General features: G+C 42.7%; 1 protein-coding gene across 1 annotated transcript in view; it reads right to left on the minus strand.

The window, feature by feature from the left end:
* Positions 1 to 26885, minus strand: part of KITLG (KIT ligand) — a 192631-nt gene that overhangs the window by 41079 nt on the left and 124667 nt on the right. Inside the window, exons 4-6 of the mRNA XM_075344787.1 lie at positions 8124 to 8285; positions 5502 to 5658; positions 5356 to 5421 (exon numbers count right to left, since the gene is read on the minus strand). Coding sequence (XP_075200902.1) covers positions 5356 to 5421; positions 5502 to 5658; positions 8124 to 8285 — 385 coding nt within the window. The remainder of the gene's footprint in view (positions 1 to 5355; positions 5422 to 5501; positions 5659 to 8123; positions 8286 to 26885) is intronic.

Genomic DNA, 26885 nt, shown 5'->3' on the forward strand with positions numbered 1-26885 from the left:
CCTTACACAGGCTGACAAAGAATGGGACAGAACGATCACTAGTAGATCAATTTGTCCCTATACGGTAATATAGACATATAGGTAAAAAAGACATCTATGCACAGAGCACATACATACAAACACATGCATATGTATAGCATGTACGTACATATACAAAAAATGCTGCATACACAGATCACATTCATACCTACAAGGACATGTTGCAGAAAATACATTTATACATAAAGATATGCTGCATAAATAGAGTACATACATACAGAGACATGATGAATACACAGAGCACCTACATATATAAACATTCATGCACAGAGCACATACATACATACATACAGAGACATGCATACACAAAGCACCCACACAATGTCACCTCAGGTCCTGAAGTACTCTTAACGGTGAAAAATACACTGATAATGCAGAACTGCTATTATCAATGCAATTTCTGCTGTAAACGATGGGGCGTCTAAATTAGTGGGGTCTTGGACAATCACCTACCTTAACCCCCTAATGCCAACCCTCGGGCCAGTATACACTACTCAGCTCTCTGGGCTTGGTCAGTTGACCTATACAGATAGGTCCACAATTTATTTGGTCTATACTAATCAGCTTGCACAACACTCAACATCTCTTTTCCCCTATTGCATATTAGTAGCATTCAGCTACCATGCCAATTGCTTTTTTCTCTATAATAGAGCAGTGCTACCCAATTTTGGAGTGTACCCTATTTTTTTTTTTTTGCTTTGTGTGTTGAGGAGAATTGCAAGATTTTTAGGAATTTTTTTTTCATTTACTATAAATAAAAAAAAATATTAAAAACATAACTACTTGATTTAACCAGTAGGTGTCTGATGAGATATTCCCTTTAAAGGAAACAATAACAAATGTCACAGCTGTGTTGGTGGTTTAGTTTTGGCAAAGGACCTGTAAGAAGCGGTCATTTTTTTTTGCATTGCATGCCTCTGGAATGAATAGCTTCATAGATATTATAGAACAGACAATACAGTGTAACTTCTACAATATCCCTTCTGGTTATATTGCACCTTTGGAATTTACCTTTTAAAATAATACAATGCTAACAGTTATAAAAATACCAATAAATATTTCCAGAATTTCTTAAGGTTTTGATCTTAGTACTGTACTTGCTTTACTTATACAGTTAATACAGTTAAGGGATACTTTTATATATATATATATATATATATATATATATATATATATATATATATAGATATATATATATATATATATATATATATATATATATATATATAGATATATGTATACATACATACATATACATGTACCGTATTTTTCGCTTTATAAGACGCAACAGATTATAAGACGCACCCCAAATTTAGACATAAAAAAAGGTAAAAAAAAATAAAAATGGGGTCCATCTTATACTCCGGTGTTCTGTTACTGGGGGGGGCAGCAGTGGTGGTGAAGCGGGGGTCACAGGAGGCATAGGTTGTGCTGGCAGGCACGGCGGGTCAGTGGCGGCGGGGTCCATGGTGGCAGGTGACGCCGCGTCCGTGGTGGCAGGAGCCGCGGCGTCTGTGGTGGCAGGAGCCCGCGGGGTCCGTGGTGGCAGGAGCCCGCGGGGTCTGTGGTGGCAGGAGCCCGCGGGGTCCGTGGTGGCAGGAGCCCGCGGGGTCTGTGGTGGCAGGAGCCCGCGGGGTCTGTGGTGGCAGGAGCCGCGGGGTCCGTGGTTGCAGGAGCCGCGGGGTCCGTGATGGCGGCGGCAGTGGCATCCGTGGTGGTGGCATTAGCGGCGTCCATGGTGGCAGCAGCAGCGGTGTTCCTGGTGGCGGCAGCAGCGGCGGGTGAGTCGTTCAGCAGGCCAATGCGGTGAGTGTCCCAGTTCAAATGATGCTGCCTGGAGGGGCGCATGCGCAGATGGAGCTCTCATCCAAGGGCTCCATCTGCGCACGCGCTGACTCCCGGAGCAGCGCGTGTGCAGACGGAGCTCTCATCCAAGAGATCCATCTGTGCACGCGTCCGCTCCCGGCGCCGTCATTTGAAACTGGGACCGCAGACAAACTGGGTAACCTGCTGCACAGCCGCCTGCACAGAGTGGCAGCCAGCCCGCACACCCTGCGTGCAAGCGGCCGGGTACCTGTGCTTGCGTGCAGGTAGCAGCTGGGTGCCTGTGCCTGCTTGCGGGCGGCAGCCGGGTGCCTGTGTGAGGGCGGCAGTCGGGTGCCTGTCAGTGCCGGCTGCCTCCTGCACAAAGGCACCCGGCTGCCACCCACCCGCAGGCACAGGCACCCGACTGCCGCACGCACGCAGGCACAGGCACCCGACTGCCGCCCGCACGCAGGCACAGGCACCCGACTGCCGCCCACACGCAGCCACAGGCACCCAGCTGCCACCCGCACGTAAGCACAGGTACCCGGCCGCTTGCACGTCGTCACAGGCACCCGGGAGCTCGATCGCCGCACAGACAGGACCCCCAGGTAAAGCTATATTCGGATTTTAAGACGCACCCCTCATTTTCCTCACAAATTTTTGGGAGGAAAAGTGCATCTTATAATCCGGAAAATACGGTATATATATTCATAGATTGTAAGCTTGCGAGCAGGGTACTCACTCCTTTTGGTATCTATTGAATTATGTGTTATTCTGTAATGTCTCTATTGTCTGTACATGTTCTCTTTGAATTATAAAGTGCTGCGGAATATGTTGGTGCTATAGAAATAATATTAGTATAAGTTTGTCAAAGTTAATGTGACTAGTAACCAAAACATAACAATAGTATCAATCAATAATCAATATAATATAATGGGTTCCTGGTGAAATAAAAATATACTGAAAACTAATACACTGACAGAGAATATATAATTGACAAGTCAGGAACTATGCACCACTAGGTCACTGGTTTGAAATGTGGAAGAAAATGTATTACTGGCTTTAAAAGTTAACTACACCGTGTTCCAAATTATTATGCCAGTGATATTTTTCTCTGATTTTCCTAAATGGTCGGTGCAAATGACAGTCAGTCTAATAAAAGTCATCACCCATTAGAGTATACATCTAATTTTATTGAAGAAACCTCCCAATGATAACAGTATAATCTTCAATTTTTTTAAAAAAAACAAACCTCAAAATGCACTGTTCCAAATTATTAGGCACAGTAGAGTTTCTAAACATTTTATATGTTTTAAAGAACTTGGACATGCTCATTTGTGGAATTTGCAGCATTAGGAGGTCACATTTCCTGAAATAAAAAGCTATTTAAATCCAAAACATCCTAACAGGTCAAGTTACATGTTAACATAGTAGCCCTTCTTTGATATCACCTTCACATTTCTTGCATCCATTGAACTTGTGAGTTTTTGGAGAGTTTCTGCTTGAATTTCTTTCCATGATGTCAGAATAGCCTCCCAGAGCTGCTGTTTTGATGTGAACTGCATCCCACCCTCATAGATCTTTTGCTTCATGAAACTCCAAAGGTTCTCTATAGGGTTGAGGTCAGGTGAAGGTGGTGGCCACACCATGACTTTATCTCCTTTTATGCCCATAGCAGCCAATGACACAGAGGTATTCTTTGCAGCATGAGATGGTGCATTGTCATGCATTAAGATGATTTTGCTCCTGAAGGCACATTTCTGCTTTTTGTACCATGGAAGAAAGTTGTCAGTCAGAAACTCTGTATACTTTGCAGAGGTCATTTTCACACCTTCAGGAACCCTAAAGGGGCCTACCGGATGTCTCCCCATGATTCCGGTCCAAAACATAACTCAACCTCCTTGCTGACGTCACAGCCTTGTTGGGACATGGTGGCCATCCACCAACCACTCACCACTCCATCCATCTGGACCATCCAGGGTTGCTCGACACTTAGCAGTAAACAAGACTGCTTGAAAATTAGTCTTCAGGTATGTCTTGGCCCACTGCAACTATTTCTGCTTGTGAGAACTAGTTAGGGGTGGTCGAATAGTAGGTTTATGCACCACATCTAGCCTTTGAAGGATCCTACACCTTGAGGTGCGAGGGACTCCAGAGGCACCAGCAGCTTCAAATATCTGTTTGCTGGTTTGTAATGGCTTTTTAGCAGCCGCTCTCTTAATTCAATGAATTTGCCTGGCAGAAACCTTCCTCATTCTGCCTCTATCAGCACGAACACGTATGTGCTCTGAATCAGCTACAAATCTCTTCACAGCACGATGATCACGCTTACGTTTTCGTGAAATATTTAATGTTTTCATCCCCTGTCCAAGGCATTGCATTATTTGATGCTTTTCAGCAGCAGAAAGATCCTTTTTATTTCCCATGTTACTTGAAAACTGTGACCTGCTTAATCTTGTGGAGCATCCAGTTTTCCTTTTATTGGGCTCACCTGGCAAACTAATTATCACAGGTATCTGAGATTGAGTTCAGTGATCCAAAGAACCCTGAGACACAATACCATCAATGAGTTTCATTGAAGAAAAAATAAAAATTAATCGCTATGACACTTGAATCCAATTTGCATAATAATTTGGAACACGGTGTATATTGTCTAGATGTTTAATAATGAATTACTAATTAAAACTTTTATTCCATTTTCTATAAATAATTATGGAGATAGCATTTTCTCTAATCTGTTCCTCTGAACGGTGAGTAGCAGCTCAGATTTTCTTTATAGGAGTTAAATAGACAATGTAAAAAATGGCAGACTGACTGGTATGGGAGAGTTGTGGCCTGCTCTGCGACAGATATAGATGTCCACTACCTGAATGCTCTACTACCAGCTTTATTATAAGGTTGCGCTGTTGGTCTCCATTTTTCATAATACACTGAAAAAAATATAAGCCCAACACTTTTGTTTTTGTTCCCATTTTTCATGAGCTGAACTCTAAGATCTAAGACTTCTTCTATGTACACAAAAGAACTTTTTCTCTCAAATATTATTCACAAATTTGTCTAAATCTGAGTTAGTGAGCTTTTCTCCTTTGTCAATATAATCCACCCACCTCACAGGTGTGGCAAATCAAGATGCTGATTAGACAGAATTATTATTGCACAGGTGTGCCTTAGGCTGCCACACTAAAAGGCCTCCCTAAAATGTGCAGTTTTATCAGACAGCACAAAGCCACAGATGTCGTAAGTGTGTGAGAAAAATTCTTAATTCTTTGCTTTTGCTCCCATTTTTCATGAGCTGAACTCAAACATGTTGGGCCTATATTTCTGTTCAGTGTACTCTGAGGATTCAAAAGTTCTACAGAACAGAACTGGGAGTATCAGCCCCGTGTCAGAGTAACAGCAGCAATATGTCAGTAATCATTTTTGATATAGAGATAAGCAGTATTAAATATGAGAAAAGTAGATCAGACAATGAAAAAAAACAATCCTATATTGGATACTTGAAGTACTCACCAATTCTAGAGTTATTTCGTAAATGGCTTGATGCATACTGTGTGTTTCCATTTGTAACAAAAGTCCCTTTAAAACAGAAAATAGCATATATCAGCAATTTCTTTAACACAAGCTGTAGAGCAAGTAGCGCCTTATAGAATACTCACCTAAGTCGGGATCAATTGTAGGGGCCTCACATGTAGAATTATAATTTGTATTATTTATGTCTTTGAAGACATCAAATGTGCTGGTCACAGAGGTAAAAAAATCTCTGGGTGCAAGTTCCCCTTCTGAAACATTATCTAAATAATACTCTGCAAACTCCTAAAACCAGAAAAATAAAAGTAACCATAAATGTCAATCGTTGCTGAATTTACAATATACATTACTTAAGTGATGGACTAACTTGAAGGTTTTTAAAAAGGAAATTATTTTTTGTTTAAACCAGGTTTTTATGGAAAAAAAAAATCATAAAAAAGACATTTTAGTGTTGTTTTTTTCATTTTATTAAATATTTCAGATTTATTCATATTAAATATTATTATGTTAAAATATATACATAAAAAAAATGTTCCAAATTTTACACTGGCAACTAGACTTAATATTAGACAAATATTTCTGTTTTCTGTATAGATGACCTTTCAGCAGTTTCATTATCGTCACAGACAGGAATATAATGAAAAAAAAAAAAATGGGATCTATTTTTATACAAATAAATGAGGTCAGTCTTTTGCTACTTATGTCCATGTGAAAAAAAGACAAAAAAATAAACAAACCATAAACCAGAAATGTAATAATAGGCCTAGTAACCAGTGAAAAGTACATTATTTTTTGTTTTAAATAGTTTTAAACCATACCCATAAAAAACCTAATTTACATATTGGGTCATTTTGACTTATTTCCTTTAAGGATTTCTAATCTTATATGAAGTCTTTCCAGCTCCAATAGAGTTTTCAGCATATTTTATTTATGGAATAAATTTTAAATGTTTAATTACAATATTGAAAGATCACATATGAACTCACAAGAGGCCATGTTTTTGCTACTGGGTTAAGTTCTTTCACCTATCTGCACACGCATGGAAGAATGTGCTGCTTATTCCAGCAATTATGTCTTAGCCCTCAGCTACATTCTCTACTCTGTGGGGGGCCCTTTAGCTTCTTTCATATTTTCAAAGAACGTCTATTACTGCTGTGTTTTAGATTAATTTCTGGTAAATTAATGTTAAACTTGTCCTTACTGTCTTCTCTTGGCTTGAAGGCACAAAGGAAATGCAGCAATGCACCATGTTACCCATTGTTAAAGGCAGGAAGAAGAATTACATTAATACCCTTTAGTCTTAAAAATTAAAGTACGTCTCTTATATGGAATGGTGCCATACATGAATATGAGAAAAAAAAGAAACCTAACAGGTTTTGAGTGGTTTCCATACAAGACATCACTTTAATTTTAACTTTCTCAGAGTGTTACCTATAACAATATAGCTATCTTCTCAGCTAAGGCAACATTAGGTCAAAATCAACTTTAGATTAACACTAGTGATGAGTGAGCACTACTATGCTCAGGTGCTCGGTTCTTGTAATGAGACGAAAGATGCTCGAACGGACTTGACTCATGTACTGAGTATAAAGGAAGTCAATAGAGAACTTGAGCATTTTTCCAGAAGTTTCCCATTGACTTCCATTATACTTGCTGCACGAGTCGAGCCCGTCCTAGTGTCCAAGTACTCGTTACGAGTACAGAGCACCCAAGCATGGTAGTGCTCACTCATCACTGAAGAACAGTCATTCCAGATCTTTGGCAAACGTGAAACATACCACAGATCAACCAACAAGGAGAATGCACAATTGTCTATTGTTTAATGCTGTTGTGCCAGCCCAAAAGTCATTTTTTTGGCAGCACATGTCTCTGCCTCTGAAAATATACCAACACTATAATACCAATCGATCACTTGGTCTCCATACCGTTTGCTTTGGCCATGTAAAGGTGGCTTTACACACTAAAACATCGCAAACGACATCGCTGTAACGTCACCGGTTTTGTGACGTTATAGCGACCTCCCCAGCGACATTGCAGTGTGTGAAACACATCAGCGACCTGGCCCCTGCTGTGAAGTTGTGATCGCTACAAATCGTTCAGGACCATTCTTTGGTCCTTTGTTTCCCGCTGTGCAGCAAAGTTTTAGTTTGTAAAGGGGACTTTACAGCGACTTCGTTAGCGACTTCCCTTTCAAAAAGCTGCTTTACAACGTCCCCAATGACTGGCTAGGTCGTTCTGCAGGTCCGGATCGCTGTTGCGTCGTTGGCCAGGTTTGCCTGTTTGACAGCTCACCAGAGACTTTGTAGCGATCCCGGCCAGGTTGGGATCGCTGGTGGGATCGCTAGAAAGTTTCAGTGTGTAAAGGGGCCTTAATAGTACTTATAGTCCTGACCTGTTATATTGTCAAAGAGCGCTTATTATGGCCACCAGTAGGCAATAAACAATGAACAACGACACTGCTTCTACATTGTGCCACCTTTTCAATAAAAAGCATTGACAATATTACATATAAATGCTCTATAAATACTCATAGAAAATACAGCAAAAAAATTCAAGGCTCATTGAACTGACTGCTAAGTCTACTGAACATTAATTGGTTCAATAAAGCAGATAAACTACTACTGCTTTCAATACTATTAATATTAATGATAGGGGTAATTTACAAGTTCTGAAAGTATTAATCATGAAACAATCATTACCTAATGCTGACTTACATATTTTTTAATGAAAACTTGAATAAAAATAGTTACCATTTGCTCATTGAGATTGACACAGTTCCTGATCTCTCGAAATATAAGGGACAGGTCTTCTAAAATTTTATAATTTTGTGATGTATTAGAGAATTTGCTGACAAGCGTCTCAAGACGCCATGATAATTCATACACCATCACGTATAACCAGCAGTGCTTGGCCTGCAAAATAAAAGAAGGATATAAATACATATGTACAAAGACAGGAAAAACACAATATAGTGCACTTGTAAATCAAGCCTTCCTAATGTCAAATGTTCAAAAGACACTGAGCAGCGGGCAATCATCTTAATAACAAAAATGATGCAAGACTGTCATTATGTCAGAAATGCAAAATTATATTACAGCTCAATTACCATCTGGCCCTGTTTTATGAACTACAGATGTTCATTGTTTCAAATGCAACATCATTTTGTCCAGAATATAGATATTTATGAGTTTCTAAAAATACACATTAGAACTGTATAAATTAAAGTAACTTTTCATATAGGGAAAAAGGGTCTAGGAATGACAAAAGGCTTTGAAACGTTCTAAAATGTATGCATAACTTTGAGTTGCACCTACATTTTGCGACTCCCACCTCCAACAAAATAGGCGAAGCAGGGATGGGATGCGGTGGAATGCCATAGCTCATTTAACTCACAACAAGCTGTTGTGTTCAGTACCTAAGTGAGCCGAGATCTCTGGCGCAGCACACGGAGGCGCACACCACTCCTCACATGCTCCAGATTCATGAAGAGGCTTGCATCTCTTCAAGAGTGGAGTAAACAAGGATGGTCTTCATGAACTGGGCCAATATGAATTACTCATCTCTGTATTTAAGCAAAAGTAGGAAAAAGAGCTTTATACAATCTACTATGAGTAAGTTAAAAGGGTTGTCTCCACTTCATAAATAATTAAAATTGCAAAGCAACTTTTTATATACTTAAGATCTCAGGAATGGAGGCATTTATAATTTTATCATTTACTACTCTTTGCCTAGGTTAGTAGCCACTGTTGCAGTCTATCAAAAATGGGCGATTTCCAAGACAAGGAGAGCAGCACTTACAAGCTGTCTCTATAATTGCCTGTAAGTGCTGCTCTGAAGCTGCAGTATAACTGCACTCCTCCAGTGTTGCAAATGCAAAGCTTTCTCTGCTTGTAGTATTGGAGAACTCACAGTTTGAGCTAGCAGTGTAGGCATGGCGTCTGGCCAAATTGTGAATCAAGCAGGTTTGATGGTGATGAGAAAATCTCTTAAAAAAGGGGGAACAACTGAATCCTAAAAATTCTCTGCATGAATGTTTGCCCATATGTTGGTGCTTTCATAAAATTTAGCATCAATACAGTTTTAATACTATGAGGCTGATTCATCAAATCTTTTAAGCCAGAAAACTGTTGTAAAAGCTTTAAAAAGTCACAATGGAAAGTGAAGCAAAAATGTTTCCATACATGTTTGAATCAGCTCCGCTGAACAAGGCAGAACAAGGTGAGAGCTGCTTCTGTGGCCATACCTGTCTATCAATTGTGTGAGCATTCTGAAGGCCAGAAATACTACTACAGCATTTCTGGCCTGGTCCATAGGAGGTACACACCATTCAGAAGAGGCACTGAAGACTAAGAAGAGTAGAGTAGCATTTCTGGCCTGGTCCATGGAGGTATGCACCACTGAGAAGAGGCACTGAAGACTGGCTTAGTGTGAGCATGCACTACTCCAGTCTTGATGGATCAACCATTTTGCTTTGTATTTTGTTCTTCTTAGTTTATGAAAAAACATTCGCAATACGGCAAAGCACTGCTAACAAAAATAAAAGCCAAGAATGCCATACTAAGAATTGGGGATCTAATTGGTAAAATTCCTCTATGTGGAGAGAACCAAGTTGGCATACAGAGACTTATAAACTGAGAAATGCTCCCCTTTACAGGATCGATATTGACTTTTAGAATTGCTACTTCCAAAGAAACATTAATGTTCCTTTGCTTTTCTTCTGTGAAGAGGCTATTTGAACACTTAGTACATGTAACATCTGGTCAAATTTCAGAAGGGAACCCTCACTAAAACTGACAATGAAATAAGCAGTGTTAGGCCCGTTTCACACGTCAGTGAAAAACACTGAGATTCTTCACTGACGTGTATAAACGCGCACATGTCCCTCCGTATTCTGTGATTCACGGCACACGTGGGTTGTCCATGTGCAATCCGTGATTGCATATGGACATTACTCACCTGCTTTCGTTCCTGCTGTCCATGGTGCTGAAGTCTCCAGCTCTGCAGTGTCCGCCCACCGCTCTCTGCAGCTACTTCCAGGTCGGCTGTTCCTGCTCTCATGAATATTCATGAGCTGGGCAGGACCTGCCGAGAGCAGAGGCTGCAGAGCGAATCGCAGGCAAAGTAAGTTGAAAATATTTAATATTTAATATGTCCGTGATTTTCTGGTACGTGTTTCACTGATCACACACGGATCACACCATAGTGTGGTCTGTGGGACATCAGTGATGCCAGAAAAAAACTGACTTGTCTCCGTGCAGAATCACGGCCACAGGTGTACGCTGCACGGAGACAAGTTCAGTGAAAAATCATTGATGTGTGAGCAGACCCAATAATTATAATGGGTCTGCGTATGTCAGTGATTCTGGTACGTTTAAAAAAAAGCACAAAGGTACCAGAATCACTGAGGTGTGAAAGGGGCCTTAGGTCAAGGCGTTAATTAAGTAATTTAACCCTGACATACCTGCTTATCTGGATCCAATAATGCTTTGATTACCATATGTTGACAATCAAGCTTTAAAAAAAACACTAATAGTGTTGTGTGTTTGAGCATGTATTACTTGTAACCTGAAGCTGTTACATTGATATGATGGCTTTAAAGAGTTGCAATTGTTGTACTAATTCCTCAATCACCATAAAATGCTAGCAACAGTTTACTCACAGAACAGAGTTGGGTTGGTTGACAATTGTTGCATTTTGTTAAGGGTTAACTCAAACATTTCAGGATTAAGATTTTACAAAGGGTACCTAAGGTGAAGGTTGTGGACATCCCAGGAAGGATATTAATGGAGAAGCCAGCCAGGGGTGGCAGTGGACCAATCTCATCTCCACCTATAGTTCTTGGTCAGATCTCTAAATCATTTGTTTCTGAAACGCTATAGTATTTCAGAGTATGTATATGTATATATATATAAATAAATATATATATATATATATATATATATGTATGAATATATATGTATATATATATATATATATATATATATATATATATATATATACATAAATAAAAAAAACAACAACAAAAAGAGCAGTAAAAATCCTCCAAAAGCTAAGCAAAAACTCACAAACTAATGTCAGAAGATGGAAGCTGCCCAGGCCAAAAAGACTAATGCACTGCCAGGATGCAGCAAGACCTCAATTAGGTCCATTTCACACGTCAGTGATTCTAGTACGTTTGTGCTTTTTTTTTTTAAACGTACCAGAATCACTGACATATGCAGACACATTATAATCAATGGGTCTGCTCACACATCAGTGATATTTCACTGAACGTGTCTCCGTGCGGCGTACCCGCATGTCCGTGATTGCCGCACGGAGACATGCCCATTTTTTTTGTGGCATCACTGATGTCCCACGGATAGAGTTGAGCGCATCGGTCATAATCCGTGTCCGGCGGATCCGGATCCTGCGGCCATACAAATCAATGGGTAACGGGATCCGGGACGAGAGGAGAGAGCGAGAGAGAGAGAGAGCGAGAGAGAGAGAGCGAGAGAGAGAAAAAAAAAATTAAAAAAAAAAAAATGGATCAGGATCGTGCACCCCGAATCCCAGGTACTGGTTGGACTCAGATCGGGTGCTCAAACCGTGCGGATCTGGATTTTACGAATCCGGGTCCGCTCAACACTACGCACAGACCACGCAATGGTGTGATCCGTGAAACACGTGCCAGAAAAAAACCTGCATACAAAATAAAAAAAAAATCATTTTTACTCACCCGGCTCCAGCGACGCTCTCTGCAGCCTGTTCTGCCTGCTGCTTCTGAGCCGGCTCATTATTGTCGTGCATATTCATGAATGCTCGACTCAGCCGACCCGGATGCTGCACCGCGGGAGCGTTCAGCACCATGGAGAGCGGGAGCGGGCACAGGTAAGTTGATCGCTAAGTGCAATCACGGACCACGGAGAACGGAGCCCGGATTGCACTTAGGCAACCCACGTGTGCTGTGAATCATGGCACACGGAGGGACATAGGCGTGTTTTACACGTCAGTGAAGAACGTCTGTGTTTTTCACTGACGTGTGAAACGGGCCTTAAATGGGGACACCACAGGTGCAAAGGGAGATGGTAAAATTGAACACTTGTGGCTTGCATAAGTCACTGTTCACACATGCAGGTTCACAGTATCTGTATGCAGCCTATTAGTAATCACAGTAGATGCAAGCGGGCTGCGCCAGTACTATATATGTGCTCCATGCAGGGACAGCGAGTATAGTATGCAAGGCATAACATAAAGAGGCCTGGCTGCATCCTGTATAAAATATTCTGTGCAAAAGAATAAATAAATATATGAGGTATTGGTAGATACTATGGCCATATTACCTACCAAATACCTCATATATTTATTTATTCTTTTGCACAGAATATTTTATACAGGATGCAGCCAGGCCTCTTTATGTTAGGCCTTGCATACTACACTAAGGCCTTGTGCGCACTAGGTGTTTTTGCTGCATTTTTAACCGCGTTTTTGTGCTGAAAACGCAGTGACATTGCTTCCCCAGCAATGTCTATGGGTTTTCATAAGTGCTGTTCGCACACAGCGTTTTTTTGTAGCTGCGTTTTTGTGGTGACCACAAAAATGCAGTATGTCAATTATTTCTGTGTTTTTCACTGCGTTTTTCACCCATTGAGTTCAATGAGATGTTCAAAAACGCAATGAAAAACGCATATAGCTGCGTTTCTATGACTAAAAACGCAGCTATAAACGCAAGGGGTGGGTACTAAAGTGACGTGTACAGGAAGAGGATTCCTTCTGTCGGTAAACACAGAAGCATGAATCCTCCCGGTACCGTCACCGCTGCTTCCACAACCCGCTCGGTGCCATGTCAGCTCCCGTGCGGCGTCATTTCTGGGCGGGAGGTGGAGGCAGCGGCGAAAACAAAAGTGAACAGTAGAAAAAAAAATGTCATACTCACCTGTCTGCAGACTCCCGGTGCCATGCCCGCTCCCAGCTCCTGTCCCGGTACCGCCGCTTTGGCTGTGTGTAGTCTCCCCGGGGCACGTACGATGCTTGCAGGACCTGGTGATGGATCACCTGATGCAGTTACCTGACGCATCAGCTGATCGTAATTCTCGCGGTGTCCCCGGCTTTTTAGCGCCCGGCCGGCTTAACTTATCAGCTGATCCTGCCGTCAGGAGACTTCATCAGCTGATTACTGGCAGCTCCTGCAGCGATGGGACAGGATCAGACTCTCATCCAATCGCTCCAGGAGCTGCCGGTAATCAGCACATAAGTGAGTATTTTTTTTTTTTTCTACTGATGCATCATCTGATTGTATAATCGGCTTTTATACAATCGGCTGATGTGTGATGTGATTCAGGCCCTTGAACCTGACACATCATCTGATCGCATTGCCTTCCAGCAAACCGATCAGATGATATTGGATCCGGATTGGACAGCGCGGGACCCTTGACCCAGGATTACTGCGGAGGGGGGCTTCTTTATTTCAATAAAGATGGAGTCACTAATTGTGTTTTGTTTTATTTCTAATAAAAATATTTTTCTGTGTGTTGTGTTTTTTTTTATCATTACTAGAAATTCATGGTGGCCATGTCTAATATTGGCGTGACACCATGAATTTCGGGGTTGGGGCCAGCTGATAATATACAGCTAGCCCTAACCCCATTATTACCCAGCGAGCCACCATCACCAGGGCAGCTGGAAGAGTTGGATACAGCACCAGAAGATAGCGCTTCTATGAAAGCGCCATTTTCTGGGGTGGCTGCGGACTGCAATTCGCAGCGGGGGTGCCCAGAAAGCATGAGCACCCTGCACTGTGGATTACAATCCCCCAACTGCTTAGTTGTACCTGGCTGAACTCAAAAATTGGGCAAAGCCTATGTCATTTTTTTTTAATTATTTCTTGAAATTCATGAAATAAAAATAAAAAAAAAAAGGGCTTCCCTATATTTTTGATTCCCAGACGGGTACAAATAGGCAGCTGGGGGTTGGGGCAGCCTGTACCTGCCTGCTGTACCTGGCTAGCATACAAAAATATAGCAAAGCCCATGTCATTTTTTTTTCTTTTTGGGCAAAAAACTCCTGCATACAGTCCTGGATGAAGGATGCTGAGCCTTGTAGTTCTGCAGCTGCTGTCTGCTCTCCTGCATACACTAGTTCTGCAGCTGTCTGCTCTCCTGCATACAATGAAGAACATATTGAAGAAGGACATGACATCAGACCTTTTTTTTTTTTTTCATCAACAATCTTTAATGGCATTGTGCACTGATTAAAAACGCAGTGAGCAAAAATGCAGAAAAAAACGCACCAAATCGCGGTAAAAACGCATGCGTTTTTGCCGCATTTTTTAGCCGTGGGTGCGTTTTTTCAGACAAAAACGCACATAAAAACGCAGCGTGAAAAAAACGCCTAGTGCGCACATACCCTTACTGTCCCTGCATGGAGCACATATATAGTACTGACGCAGCCCGCTTGCATCTACTGTGACGGGCATAACTAATAGGCTGCATACCAGATACTGTGAACCTGCATGTGTGAACAGTGACCTATGCAAGCCACAAGTGTGCAATTTTACCATCTTCCTTTGCACCTGTGATGTCTCCATTTAATGGAGGTCTTGCTGCATCCTGGCAGTGCATTAGTCTTTTTGGCCTGGGCAGTTTCCATCTTCTGCCATTAGTCCGTGAGTTTTTGCTTAGTCTTTCAGATTACAAACATTTAGTTTATAATAATAAAAGGTTACCTAGATCTAAAAGCTACAGGTTGAATTGGAGAGTGAAGTATAATAATGTGTGATGCTTCATCTGTAGTGGCCCAACTACTCTGCACATGTGGCATTGTAATTTGGAAGATCTGATGCTCAGGAATGCAGTAAAAATCTCAGTAACATGTGTGGGAATTTCCCAACTTCTCTCAGAACAGATACGAATAAACTCGTGTCATCGTTTTCCTATATCTAATATATAAAGCTGAATGTGTGTATATGTGTGTATGTCCGGGATTGGCATCTGCACCGTCGCAGCTACAGCCACAAAATTGTGCACACTCACACGTCTGGACCCCGAAAGCGTCATAGGCTATGTTTTGAGGGAAAATTTTAAGCCCGCGCTTTACAGTTATTCGCCAAAAAACCTGCCTCCATTAAAGCGAATGGAGCTGGGAGCCACAGTGCAGCCAGAACTTCAGAAGAATGCACAGCCACGCCCTTATATGGAATGTTGCGTGTCACAATGCAGCCAGGGAAAGAGACAGACACAGACAGGGAGAGAGGCAGACACAGACAGAGTAAGAGACAGACACAAAGAGACAGACACAGGCAAAGAGACAGACTGACAGGGAAAGAGACAGAGACAGACACAGGGAAACAGACAGACAGGGAAAGAAAGGGAAAGAGACAGACAGGGTAAGAGACAGACAAAGACAGGTAAAGAGACAGACAAAGAGACAGACACAGGGAAAGAGCCAGAGGAAAAGAGGGAAAGAGACAGACAGGGAAAGAGAGGGAAAGAGACAGACACTGAAAGAGAGGGAAAGAGACATACAGGGAAAGAGATAGATAGACAGGGAAAAAGATTGAGACAGACAGGGAAAGAGACAGACAAAGAGATAGAGAGAAAGACAGAGAGATATATACAGAGGGGGAGACAGACAGAGAATGGGAGAGAAACAGAGAGACAGCTACTATCCCGGGTGTTAATACATTCTATTTATACATTCTATCCCGGGAATGTTAATACATTCTATTTTGTTAACAACAGTTATTAACCCGGGCAAAGCCGGGTAGTACAGCTAGTTATATATTTTTTTTGGGAGAGTAGGTTGACAGGAGGGGTTCTTTTATATTTATATATGTAATTTTATATATGTGTAAGATATTCCCACCAAAAAATAAAAATATAGTAGTTGTGCAGGTAAGCCTTGGATACACAAAGAAAGGAAATTACAGAAACTGGCTGTTACAAGCTGCAGTTAGAATGCACGTTTCCTTAGAATAAAAATGTTCTACCAGCACAATTATCTGACCATGCTCACGTAAACTTCACTTGGATCATACTCAAAAGCCTTCCATACATTTTAGTAAACTGTGGTACAAAGAATGGTTTTGCAGGTAGTTTTATGTGGCTATTCTATACACAGGAACGCTCACACTGCTGATTGCTCTTTTGTTCTCATATCAGAGAACTGCTGCAATACATCTCTGGTGGTGGCTTATTTCTCAGAGAACAAATTGGTCAGCAGTGCGAAACTGGACATGGTGGATCCTCATCTCTTCTGACATCTATCAGATGTTAGAGGGAAAGTCAGGGGTCTCCACAGAAATGATAGTGTCTAAGAAATACACCAATATGACTGAGGTTAGTCTATTGTCTATATGGGGGCCTGAAACCCCACATATGTATATACTGTATCTACTGCGCTTTGTTACAGACAAACTTAATTTTAATCAACAGAGCTTGGAATAATAAGTTTCACAATTGGATCTGTTTAAAAAAAATACAGATAATCATATAAGATTCTCAGCAGGGGAACATTTTTTTTTAAACTTGCAATTGTGGAAATTATTATCATTTTAAGAGCTATTGATTAAAATTAACTTTAAAATGAACTTTGTTTGTGGGACATATCTTTAAATTGGCAGGAAAAATGCATTGAAGTCAATTAAAGCACAACTAGTCACTCATTACTGCATAACCTAAGCATTTTACCTATGTAAAAATGTAGACTTAAGGTCTAATATGTCTGCAGAAGCTGTCTACAACACTTTCAATAGTATTATACCACAAAAAATGCCCCTATCAGAATGTTTTGGAATTTCAAGACTTGCAGGTCAAAAGGGAATAGGAAGGTTTCGGAATTCCATTTTAATTGGCCTATTAAAAAAGTAGATCAACTAGTATTTCAAGTCAAGCATTTTCAGGTTTGAAAACAAAAAAAATAAATAAAACAAAAACATGTCCTCATTAAAACATAGCTTATAGTGTTAGTAGAATAAATAATATGCAGGTACATATAAATATAGAATTCCTTAGCATGTAAATCAGGCTGTAATTGTAGGGATCTACCTTGATAAATAAACATACATCTATCCAAAAGTTATTAATCTATTATCTATTAAAAAAATTATAAGGGTACATTAGGGAAAAAAAAATCTATGAGAAATCTTGAAATAACCTTTCCATGAGGTCATTTAAAATTAAGACGTTTAATGCTGAGCCCAATGTTCCCGACACTGTAAAATTATAGTTCCTTTGTAAAAAAAATAAAATAATATATATATATATATATATATATATATATATGTATGTATATATATATATATATATATATATATATAAATGAGGCACCCCTGAGGCCCACCACAGGGTACTGTGCCTCACCAGAGGCGCAGTATTCATCTCGGCTAAGGAGGAGCTCAGTGTCGGTCAACCACAATCCACAAACACATATAGCTAGTTGCCCTCTCACTTTGACTGGGTTAGGGTAGGGTCATTTAGGATTGTCACCATATTGTCTGGGGCCTCCCACCCACTAGCTCAGGAACCCGGGTAGATGGGGCGACTGTTCTGAAGAGCAAGGCAACACAAAGACAATCAGTGGAGAAACCACCGGGAACAAAGTGAGACGCAGGAGAACACGGTCGCTGAGGGGATAGCTCTTCGCTCCCTCAGGACCAGCGCACACCTCAGGGTGTGGAGTCCTAGGCTGGTGGGCACTGAAAGTCCTGCCAGCAGAATCCACCGGGCAGAGGATTTCAAGTCTTCTGGCCCACACACAGCACCCGGGGCAAAGCAGCATATAGAGCAAGGAGTCGTGACCATAGGGTGGCTCCATCTACGGACTCGCGCTGCCTGCTATACAGGACGGGGAACTAAATAAACCCCAAGGACTCGGGTCCCCAGGTACAGTGCCTTGTAAAAGTAATTGGCTCCTTTGAAGCCTGAAATGTGGGAAAAGGTTGAAAAATTCAAACAAAGATAAAAATGTTAATGTTATGGTGAAGAATCAATAACAAGTTGGACACCATTGTGAAGTTGAACGAAATTTATTGCTTATTTTAAACTTTTTAAAAAAATAAAGAACTGAAAAGTGGGGCGTGCAATATTATTCATCCCCTTTACTTTCAGTGCAGCAAACTCACTCCAGAAGTTCATTGAGGATCTCTGAATGATGCAGTGTTGACCTAAATGACTATGATAAATATAAGCCACCTATGTGTAATCAAGTCTCCGAATAAATGCACCTGCTCTTTGATAGTTTCAGTGTTCTGTTTAAAGCACAGATAGCATCATGAAGACCAAGGAACACAACAGTGAGGTCTGTGATACTGTTGTGGAGAAGTTTAAAGCCGGATTTGGTAACAAAAAGATTTCCAAAACTTTAAACATCCCAAGGAGCACTGTGCACACGATCATATTGAAATGGAAGGAGTATCATACCACTGCCCGGCCATCCATCCAAACTTTCATCTCAAACAAGGAGAAGACTGATCAGAGATGCAACCAAGAGGCCCATGATCACTCTGGAGGAACTGCAGAGATCTACAGCTGAGGTGGAAGAGTCTGTCCATAGGACAACTATCAGTCGTACACTGCACAAATCTGGCCTTTGTGGAAGAGTAAGAAAAAAGGTAATGAGACTTCAGCTTACCATAGGCAACTGCTCTCCAGGACTTGCAGGTGCTCATGGTCCTCCAGGCCAGCCAGGCTGGTATATAGCTGAGAAGAAGTGAAGACTGGACCCAGCACCACAATCCAGTATATTAAAATATCAGAAATGTATTAGATATTAAAAAATCCAACGGATCCAAAACTTGAGAGAATACGCATCAGGGCACCTTACGCGTTTCGGACAATAAGTAAAAACAAGTCCTTAATCATAGGTAGCTCCTAAATTTCTGATATTTTAATATACTGGATTGTGGTGCTGGGTCCACTCTTCACTTCTTCTCAGCTTATGGAAGACTGGCAAGGAGAAAGCCACTTCTCAAAGATATCCATAAAAAGTGTCATCTAAAGTTTGCCACAAGCCACCTGGGAGACACACAAAACATGTGGAAGAAGTTGCTCTGGTCAGATCAATACAAAATCGAACTTTTTAGCACAATGCCAAACGATATGTTTGGCGTAAAAGCAACACAGCTCATCACCCTAAACACATCAACCCCACTGTCAAACATGGTGGCGGCAGCATCATGGTTTGGGCCTGCTTTTCTTCAGCAGGGACAGGGAAGATGGTTAAAATTGATGGGAAGATGGATGGAGCCAAATACAGGACCATTCTAGAAGAAAACCTGTTGGAGTCTGCAAAAGACCTGAGACTGGAACGTTGATTTGTTTTCCAACAAAACAATGATCCCAAACATAAAGCAAAATCTACAATGGAATGGTTCACAAATAAAATGTATCCAGGTGTTAGAATAGCCAAGTCAAAGTCCAGACCTGAATCCAATCGAGAATCTGTGAAAAGAGCTGAAAACTGCTATTCGCAAACGTTCTCCATCCAACCTCACTCAGCTCGAGCTATTTGCAAAGGAAGAATGGGCAAGAATTTCAGTCTCTCGATGTACAAAACTGATAGACACATACCACAAGCGAATTGCAGCTGTAATCGCAGCAACAGGTGGCGCTACAAAGTATTAACTTAAAGGAGACGAATAATATTGCACGCCCCACTTTTCAGTTATTTATTTTTTAAAAAAGTTTAAAATAAGCAATAAATTTCGCTCTACTTCACAATTGTGTCCTACTTGTTGCTTCTTCAACATAACATTAAAATTTGTATCTTATGTTTGAAGCCTGAAATGTGGGAAAAGGTTGAAAAATTCAAGGGGGCCGAATACTTTCGCAAGGCACTGTAGCAGCTTCAAGTCGCAGGGATTCACCCAACACAGTGCAGGGAGGAAGGACTCATTGAATTAAACACTGGTCCTGGCCTCCGAACTACCTGGGATCGGCTGGGGCACATCACAGCGGAGTTTGGCAGTCCAATGGCAGGAGCAACTCAGTGAGTAAACACCCTAAACTGCAACCGCTGTGTCATCTGTTCCTTCCCGCGCCCCACGCTCCTTTTTTAGTGTGGACTACTACTCCCCACATCCTCCTCGGGGCCTAAGCTCTGCCTGTGGAGAGCTATACCATCTGAGCTGCATTATCATCTGCTCCGGGGAAGGCATCCCGCAGCGGTGGCTAATACCGGGCCGCACACCACAGGTGGCGTCACAAATAACTACTACTCCCATCATCTTCTCCATCTCCCACCTTGATTGACACAGACGGGGTCACGGAACCGGGCAAGGCTGCTGTGACGTCCCCAAACCAGCCTGGTGACGAGTAACCCTCAACCCCCAGGGACCCCGTGGGCGCGTCATATATATATATATATATACACACACACACACACTATTAGAAATGCCACATTCAATGACAGTAACATCATTTCATTCAATAACATCATGACAATAACAATGGGTCAAATGGTTAACTGAAACTATTCAGGCATTAAGTAGAAAAGCGTGATTGTTTGACCAGAGGCAAAAGTTGTCAAAATCCCCTATGGGGTACTTAACAGGAAACAGCAAGAATTAAGAGTAAAAGTCACATCATCAGTGTGGATCCTTAACTTGCTTTTGTCTAAAACACTTCAGCTACACGTAAGTCATTTTTTACATTCATTTATTACACTTGCCTGCACAAGAATCTGAAGGTGCCTTAAAGCATGCGATTAGCAAAATACTGAAACCGCATGCCTAATACACAGCACTTGTATGGCCAGTTTTACAAAATGTATATAATTGAAGCTAAAATAAAAAATTTTAATTCTGATTATCTAACCACTGCATAGCCATCAGAATGACCTTGTATAAAAAAATATCCAGACAGAAAGTACATTTTAACATACAATAAGGCAGTTGCATTGACCTGTTGGCCTTGTGTGTAGATAAAGATGCTGGAATCCAGCATAAAACACTCAAATTGTCTCTCCAGTAAAGGAGACAAACTCTAGCACAGCGCCACCTATTGGAAGTAGCGATCCTAAAAGTCACAAGTGGATTTTCGACAATCCTTTGCAATATGACTCAGGATATATAAGCCAGATCAGAATCCCAATTTGCAGACACGGTGTTTCGGGGTGCTTGCCCCTCGTCAGTGCAAAGTATGGGGGTGTCTGATCTGGCTCATGAGAAAGCTATGTGGGGACCACGGGGGAACACTATTCTCCTTAAGGAGACTTTGCATGCCAGTCTGGCTGCCAGGTAAGGGGACTTATAGCTGCAATGCCCCTAAAATTCCACGGGGGAACACTATTCTCCTTAAGGAGACTTTGCAAGCCAGTCTGGCTGCCAGGTAAGGGGACTTATAGCTGCAATGCCCCTCTGGGAAATATTCAAATTGTCTCTCCAGTAAAGGAGACAAACTCTAGCACAGCGCCACCTATTGGAAGTAGCGATCCTAAAAGTCACAAGTGGATTTTCGACAATCCTTTGCAATATGACTCAGGATATATAAGCCAGATCAGAATCCCAATTTGCAGACACGGTGTTTCGGGGTGCTTGCCCCTCGTCAGTGCAAAGTATGGGGGTGTCTGATCTGGCTCATGAGAAAGCTATGTGGGGACCACGGGGGAACACTATTCTCCTTAAGGAGACTTTGCATGCCAGTCTGGCTGCCAGGTAAGGGGACTTATAGCTGCAATGCCCCTAAAATTCCACGGGGGAACACTATTCTCCTTAAGGAGACTTTGCAAGCCAGTCTGGCTGCCAGGTAAGGGGACTTATAGCTGCAATGCCCCTCTGGGAAATATTCAAATTGTCTCTCCAGTAAAGGAGACAAACTCTAGCACAGCGCCACCTATTGGAAGTAGCGATCCTAAAAGTCACAAGTGGATTTTCGACAATCCTTTGCAAAGGATTGTCGAAAATCCACTTGTGACTTTTAGGATCGCTACTTCCAATAGGTGGCGCTGTGCTAGAGTTTGTCTCCTTTACTGGAGAGACAATTTGAATATTTCCCAGAGGGGCATTGCAGCTATAAGTCCCCTTACCTGGCAGCCAGACTGGCTTGCAAAGTCTCCTTAAGGAGAATAGTGTTCCCCCGTGGAATTTTAGGGGCATTGCAGCTATAAGTCCCCTTACCTGGCAGCCAGACTGGCATGCAAAGTCTCCTTAAGGAGAATAGTGTTCCCCCGTGGTCCCCACATAGCTTTCTCATGAGCCAGATCAGACACCCCCATACTTTGCACTGACGAGGGGCAAGCACCCCGAAACACCGTGTCTGCAAATTGGGATTCTGATCTGGCTTATATATCCTGAGTCATATTGCAAAGGATTGTCGAAAATCCACTTGTGACTTTTAGGATCGCTACTTCCAATAGGTGGCGCTGTGCTAGAGTTTGTCTCCTTTACTGGAGAGACAATTTGAATATTTCCCAGAGGGGCATTGCAGCTATAAGTCCCCTTACCTGGCAGCCAGACTGGCTTGCAAAGTCTCCTTAAGGAGAATAGTGTTCCCCCGTGGAATTTTAGGGGCATTGCACGCATAAAACACTGACATTTATTACTAGTCATGGTCAGATACTGATAAATGGGAGGTGGAGACGCCATATAGCTTTCTGTCTTGATCTTCAGTCTCTTCTCACTAAGATTACATATATCAATAGCATACATGGAAAAAAGGGGGCCCCTAAGCAAGGACAGTATATAGGGCTTTTGTAGTCCAAAATGTCATCTTAAGGCTAAGGGGTGCTTCACACACAGCGAGCTCGCTGCCGAGATCGCTGCTGAGTCACACTTTTTGTGACGCAGCAGTGACCTCATTAGCGATCTCGCTGTGTGTGACACTGAGCAGCGATCTGGCCCCTGCTGTGAGATCGCTGCTCGTTACACACAGCCCTGGTTCGTTTTCTTCAAAGGCGCTCTCCCGCTGTGACACACAGATCGCTGTGTGGGACAGCGAGAGAGCGACAAATAAAGCGAGCAGGGAGCAGGAGCCGGCGTCTGGCAGCTGCGGAGGCTGGTAACTAAGATAAACATCGGGTAACCAAGGTGGTTACCCGATATTTACCTTAGTTACCAGCATCCACAGCTCTCACGCTGCCTGTGCTGCCGGCTCCGGCTCTCTGCACATGTAGCTGCTGTACACATCGGGTTAATTAACCCGATGTGTACTGTAGCTAGGAGAGCAAGGAGCCAGCGCTCAGTGTGCGCGGCTCCCTGCTCCCTGCACACACAGCTAAGCGGTGTGCGCTGGTAACTAATGTAAACATCGGGTAACCATACCCGATGTTTACCTTAGTTACCAGTGTCCGCAGCTTCCAGACGCAGGCTCCGTGCAAGCGCAGCGTCGCTTGCACGTCGCTGCTGGCTGGGGGCTGTTCACTGGTCGCTGGTGAGATCTGCCTGTTTGACAGCTCACCAGCGACCATGTAGCGATGCAGCAGCGATCCTGACCAGGTCAGATCGCTGGTCGGATCGCTGCTGCATCGCTAAAGTGTGAAGGTACCCTAAGTGCGCATGCTGCATCTTTGTGGTGACCACAAAGATGCACATTTTTGGTCCCAAAAAAACGCGCCCTAAGCATGCATTTTTTTGCCACGTTTTACTGCATTTTTTACCACATTTTGCCCAGTGTATTTTTTTAAGTCAAATCTATTGACAGGAAGGGTTTAAAAACGCTGGCAAAAACACATCAAGAATTGACATGCTGCATCTTTATGGCCACTACAAAGACACAGCCAAAAAAAAGCTGCAAAGTGCGGACAGCAAAACTGAAATCTCATACACTTTGGTGGGGAAGGAAATGCATGCAGTTTTGGGACGAAAACTGCACTCAAAAAATGTGCAAAAAACGTAGAGTGCACCCAAAGCCTAATGCACACCTTTATGTGTCAAAAGCTGCTAGGAGGTGTAGATAGGCCCTCTCGTGGTTCCAACAATGTTTTTCTCCCCCAGACACATATACATACATACCTACCTACCTATTGTCATTCCCATAGTGCTGGTACCCTTGAAATTATTCCAGAATAATGAATAATTTGTACCAGAATATTATTGCAATTAAACATTTTATCACACCCATGTTTATTTCCTTTGTATGTATTGGAATAACACAAAAAAAAGGAGCAAAACAAATTAAATTAGGCATATGGTAATTTCAAACAAAACTACAAAAAATAGACTGAACAAAATTGTTAGCACCTTTACAAAACTTTGTTTCAAGCAATATGATACTCATTAAAACTCACCGGTGGCTATTAACAGGTGTGGGCAATAAGAAAATCACATCTGAAACCAGATAAAAAGGGAAGAAGCTGACTCAATCTTTGCATTGTATGTCTTTGTGTGCCACACTAAGCAAGGAGAACAGAAAAAGGAGAAGAGGATTTGTGAACCAAAACTTGTTAAACAATCAACAATCTCAAGGTTATAAATCCATCTCCAGAGATCTTGATGTTCTTTTGTCCATGGTGCTCAACATAATCAAGAAGTTTACAACTCATGGCACTGTTATTAATCTCCATGCACATGGACGGCAGAGAAAAATTGATGAAAGGTTGCAACATACAATAGTCCGAATGGTGAATAAGCAGCCCCACTCAAGTTCCAAAGAAATTCAAGCTATCCTGCAGGCTCAGGGTACATCAGTGTCAGGGCGAACTATCTGTTGACATTAGAATTAAATTCAATTCTATGGCAGGAGACCCAGGAGGACCCCTCTGCTGAAACAGATCTAAAAAGCTAGACTGCAGTTTGTCAAAATGTACATGAGTAACCAAAATCCTTCTGGGAAACCCTCTTGTGGATAGATGACACCAAGATAGAGCTTTTTGGCAAACCATGTCATTCTACTGTTTACCAAAAATAGAATGAAGCTTACAAAGAAAAAATCACACTACCTACAGTCAACTATAGTGGAAGTTCATAGATGTTTTGGGATTATTTTGCTGCTTCAGGCATTGGGTGCCTTGATTGTGTGCAAGGCATCATGAAATCTGAAGATTATCAAAGGATTTTGGGTGGCGATGTAGTGCCCAATGTCAGAAAGCTGAGTTTGTGTCCTAGGTTATGGTCTTCCAGCAGGACAATTATCCCAAACATACTTCAAGAAGTACCCAGAAATAGATGGAAACAAAGTGCTGGACAGTTCTGAAGTGGCCAACAATGAGTCTAGATAAAAATCCCATTGCCCACCTATGGAGAGATCTGAATATTGCTGTTGGGTGACAGCACCCTTCAAATATGAGAGACCTAGAACAGTGTTATGAACCGGCGCCGCCATAGCCGCAAGCAGCCTGCTGCGGTTCCTGTTGCACCCAGGCGCTGGCTGCCGTTCTTGGCCGTGCCTCGGGTCGTCCAGTTGGCTGTTCCTTCCACCACGTCTAAGTGTGGAGAGGCGGCTAGTGCGCATGCGTGCGCCGATCTACCCCAGCCAGAGTTTAAGCCCAGTGTTTTGCCTAGTGAGCATGCTCAGCCTGTTTGTGTTATGTCTGAGACTAAGTCCTCAGTTCAGGCTACTGAGCATGCTCCCACAATTAACCCTAACAGCCTCTCTGCACAGGTACGTGGACTTCGTGCTGTGTCTACGTTCTGGGATGTACCTACTGAGCATGCTCAAACTGCTAGTCTGCTTTCTAAGCCTGTTGCTCAGGCTACTGAGCATGCTCAGGCACTTAGTGCATCAGAGGCTAGGTCCGGTAAGGACCTCACTGAGCATGTCCGTGAGGTGGTAGGCCCTGATAGGGCAGAGGGTGTCAGATGTCCTGATGACGTGGCAACTCCGGACTGGCTCGCAGAGGCCCGCCCCTATGATCTGGCACCTCACCATTGGTCGTCAGACGATGACTGGTGAAGTGTTTGGGGCGTGGCTGCCATGAGGTCATCAATGATGTGGCGGTTCCGGATAGGTCGCATGTGACATCACTGATGACATGCCACTCTGCTATTGGACCTTGGTAGTTCCACCCTGGGTTTGGGGCGGACCCAGGTTATAAAAGGGGCTGGAGACAACATGGAGGTGTGCAGTCTTCATTTAGAGTTCTTGGTGACATAAGCCTTGTTGGAAGCTGTAGGTAGGGCTAGGCGAACGGTGCCTGTTACGCCAAGATTCGTGGCTCAGCACATGAGGGTCAGGTGCCGTGCTTCCTTGCTACCGTTCCTGTTGTGCTAGAGCAGTTCAGTGGCGTTAACTGGGCTGCGACTGCTGCGTCACCTTTTCAGTTGTGCCTCCTACGCACACGGACATAATACCTGTTGCGTCACCTGTCCGAGAGTGCGCTCTACGCACACGGACAGTGTACCTGCTGCGCCACCTGTCCGGTTGTGCCCTCTACGCGCATGGACAGCGCACCCCAGAACTCCTGCAAAGTTAACAGGGTGTTCCTGGATTGGGTGTGTGAACCCTATTATCCTCCTCGGCTTCCCAGTCAAATGCTACTGGTGTGACTACCTGGTCTGACGTGTCCTTTACACACGTGGCCAGTCGAGTGGTGGCCAGAAACGCTAATCGGAGGACCGCTCGGCCTGCCGTGTCTTACACACGTGGCCGACAGGGCGCTGTCGC

This window comes from Anomaloglossus baeobatrachus, chromosome 4 (genome assembly GCF_048569485.1).
Source record: "Anomaloglossus baeobatrachus isolate aAnoBae1 chromosome 4, aAnoBae1.hap1, whole genome shotgun sequence".
NCBI lineage: Eukaryota > Metazoa > Chordata > Amphibia > Anura > Aromobatidae > Anomaloglossus > Anomaloglossus baeobatrachus.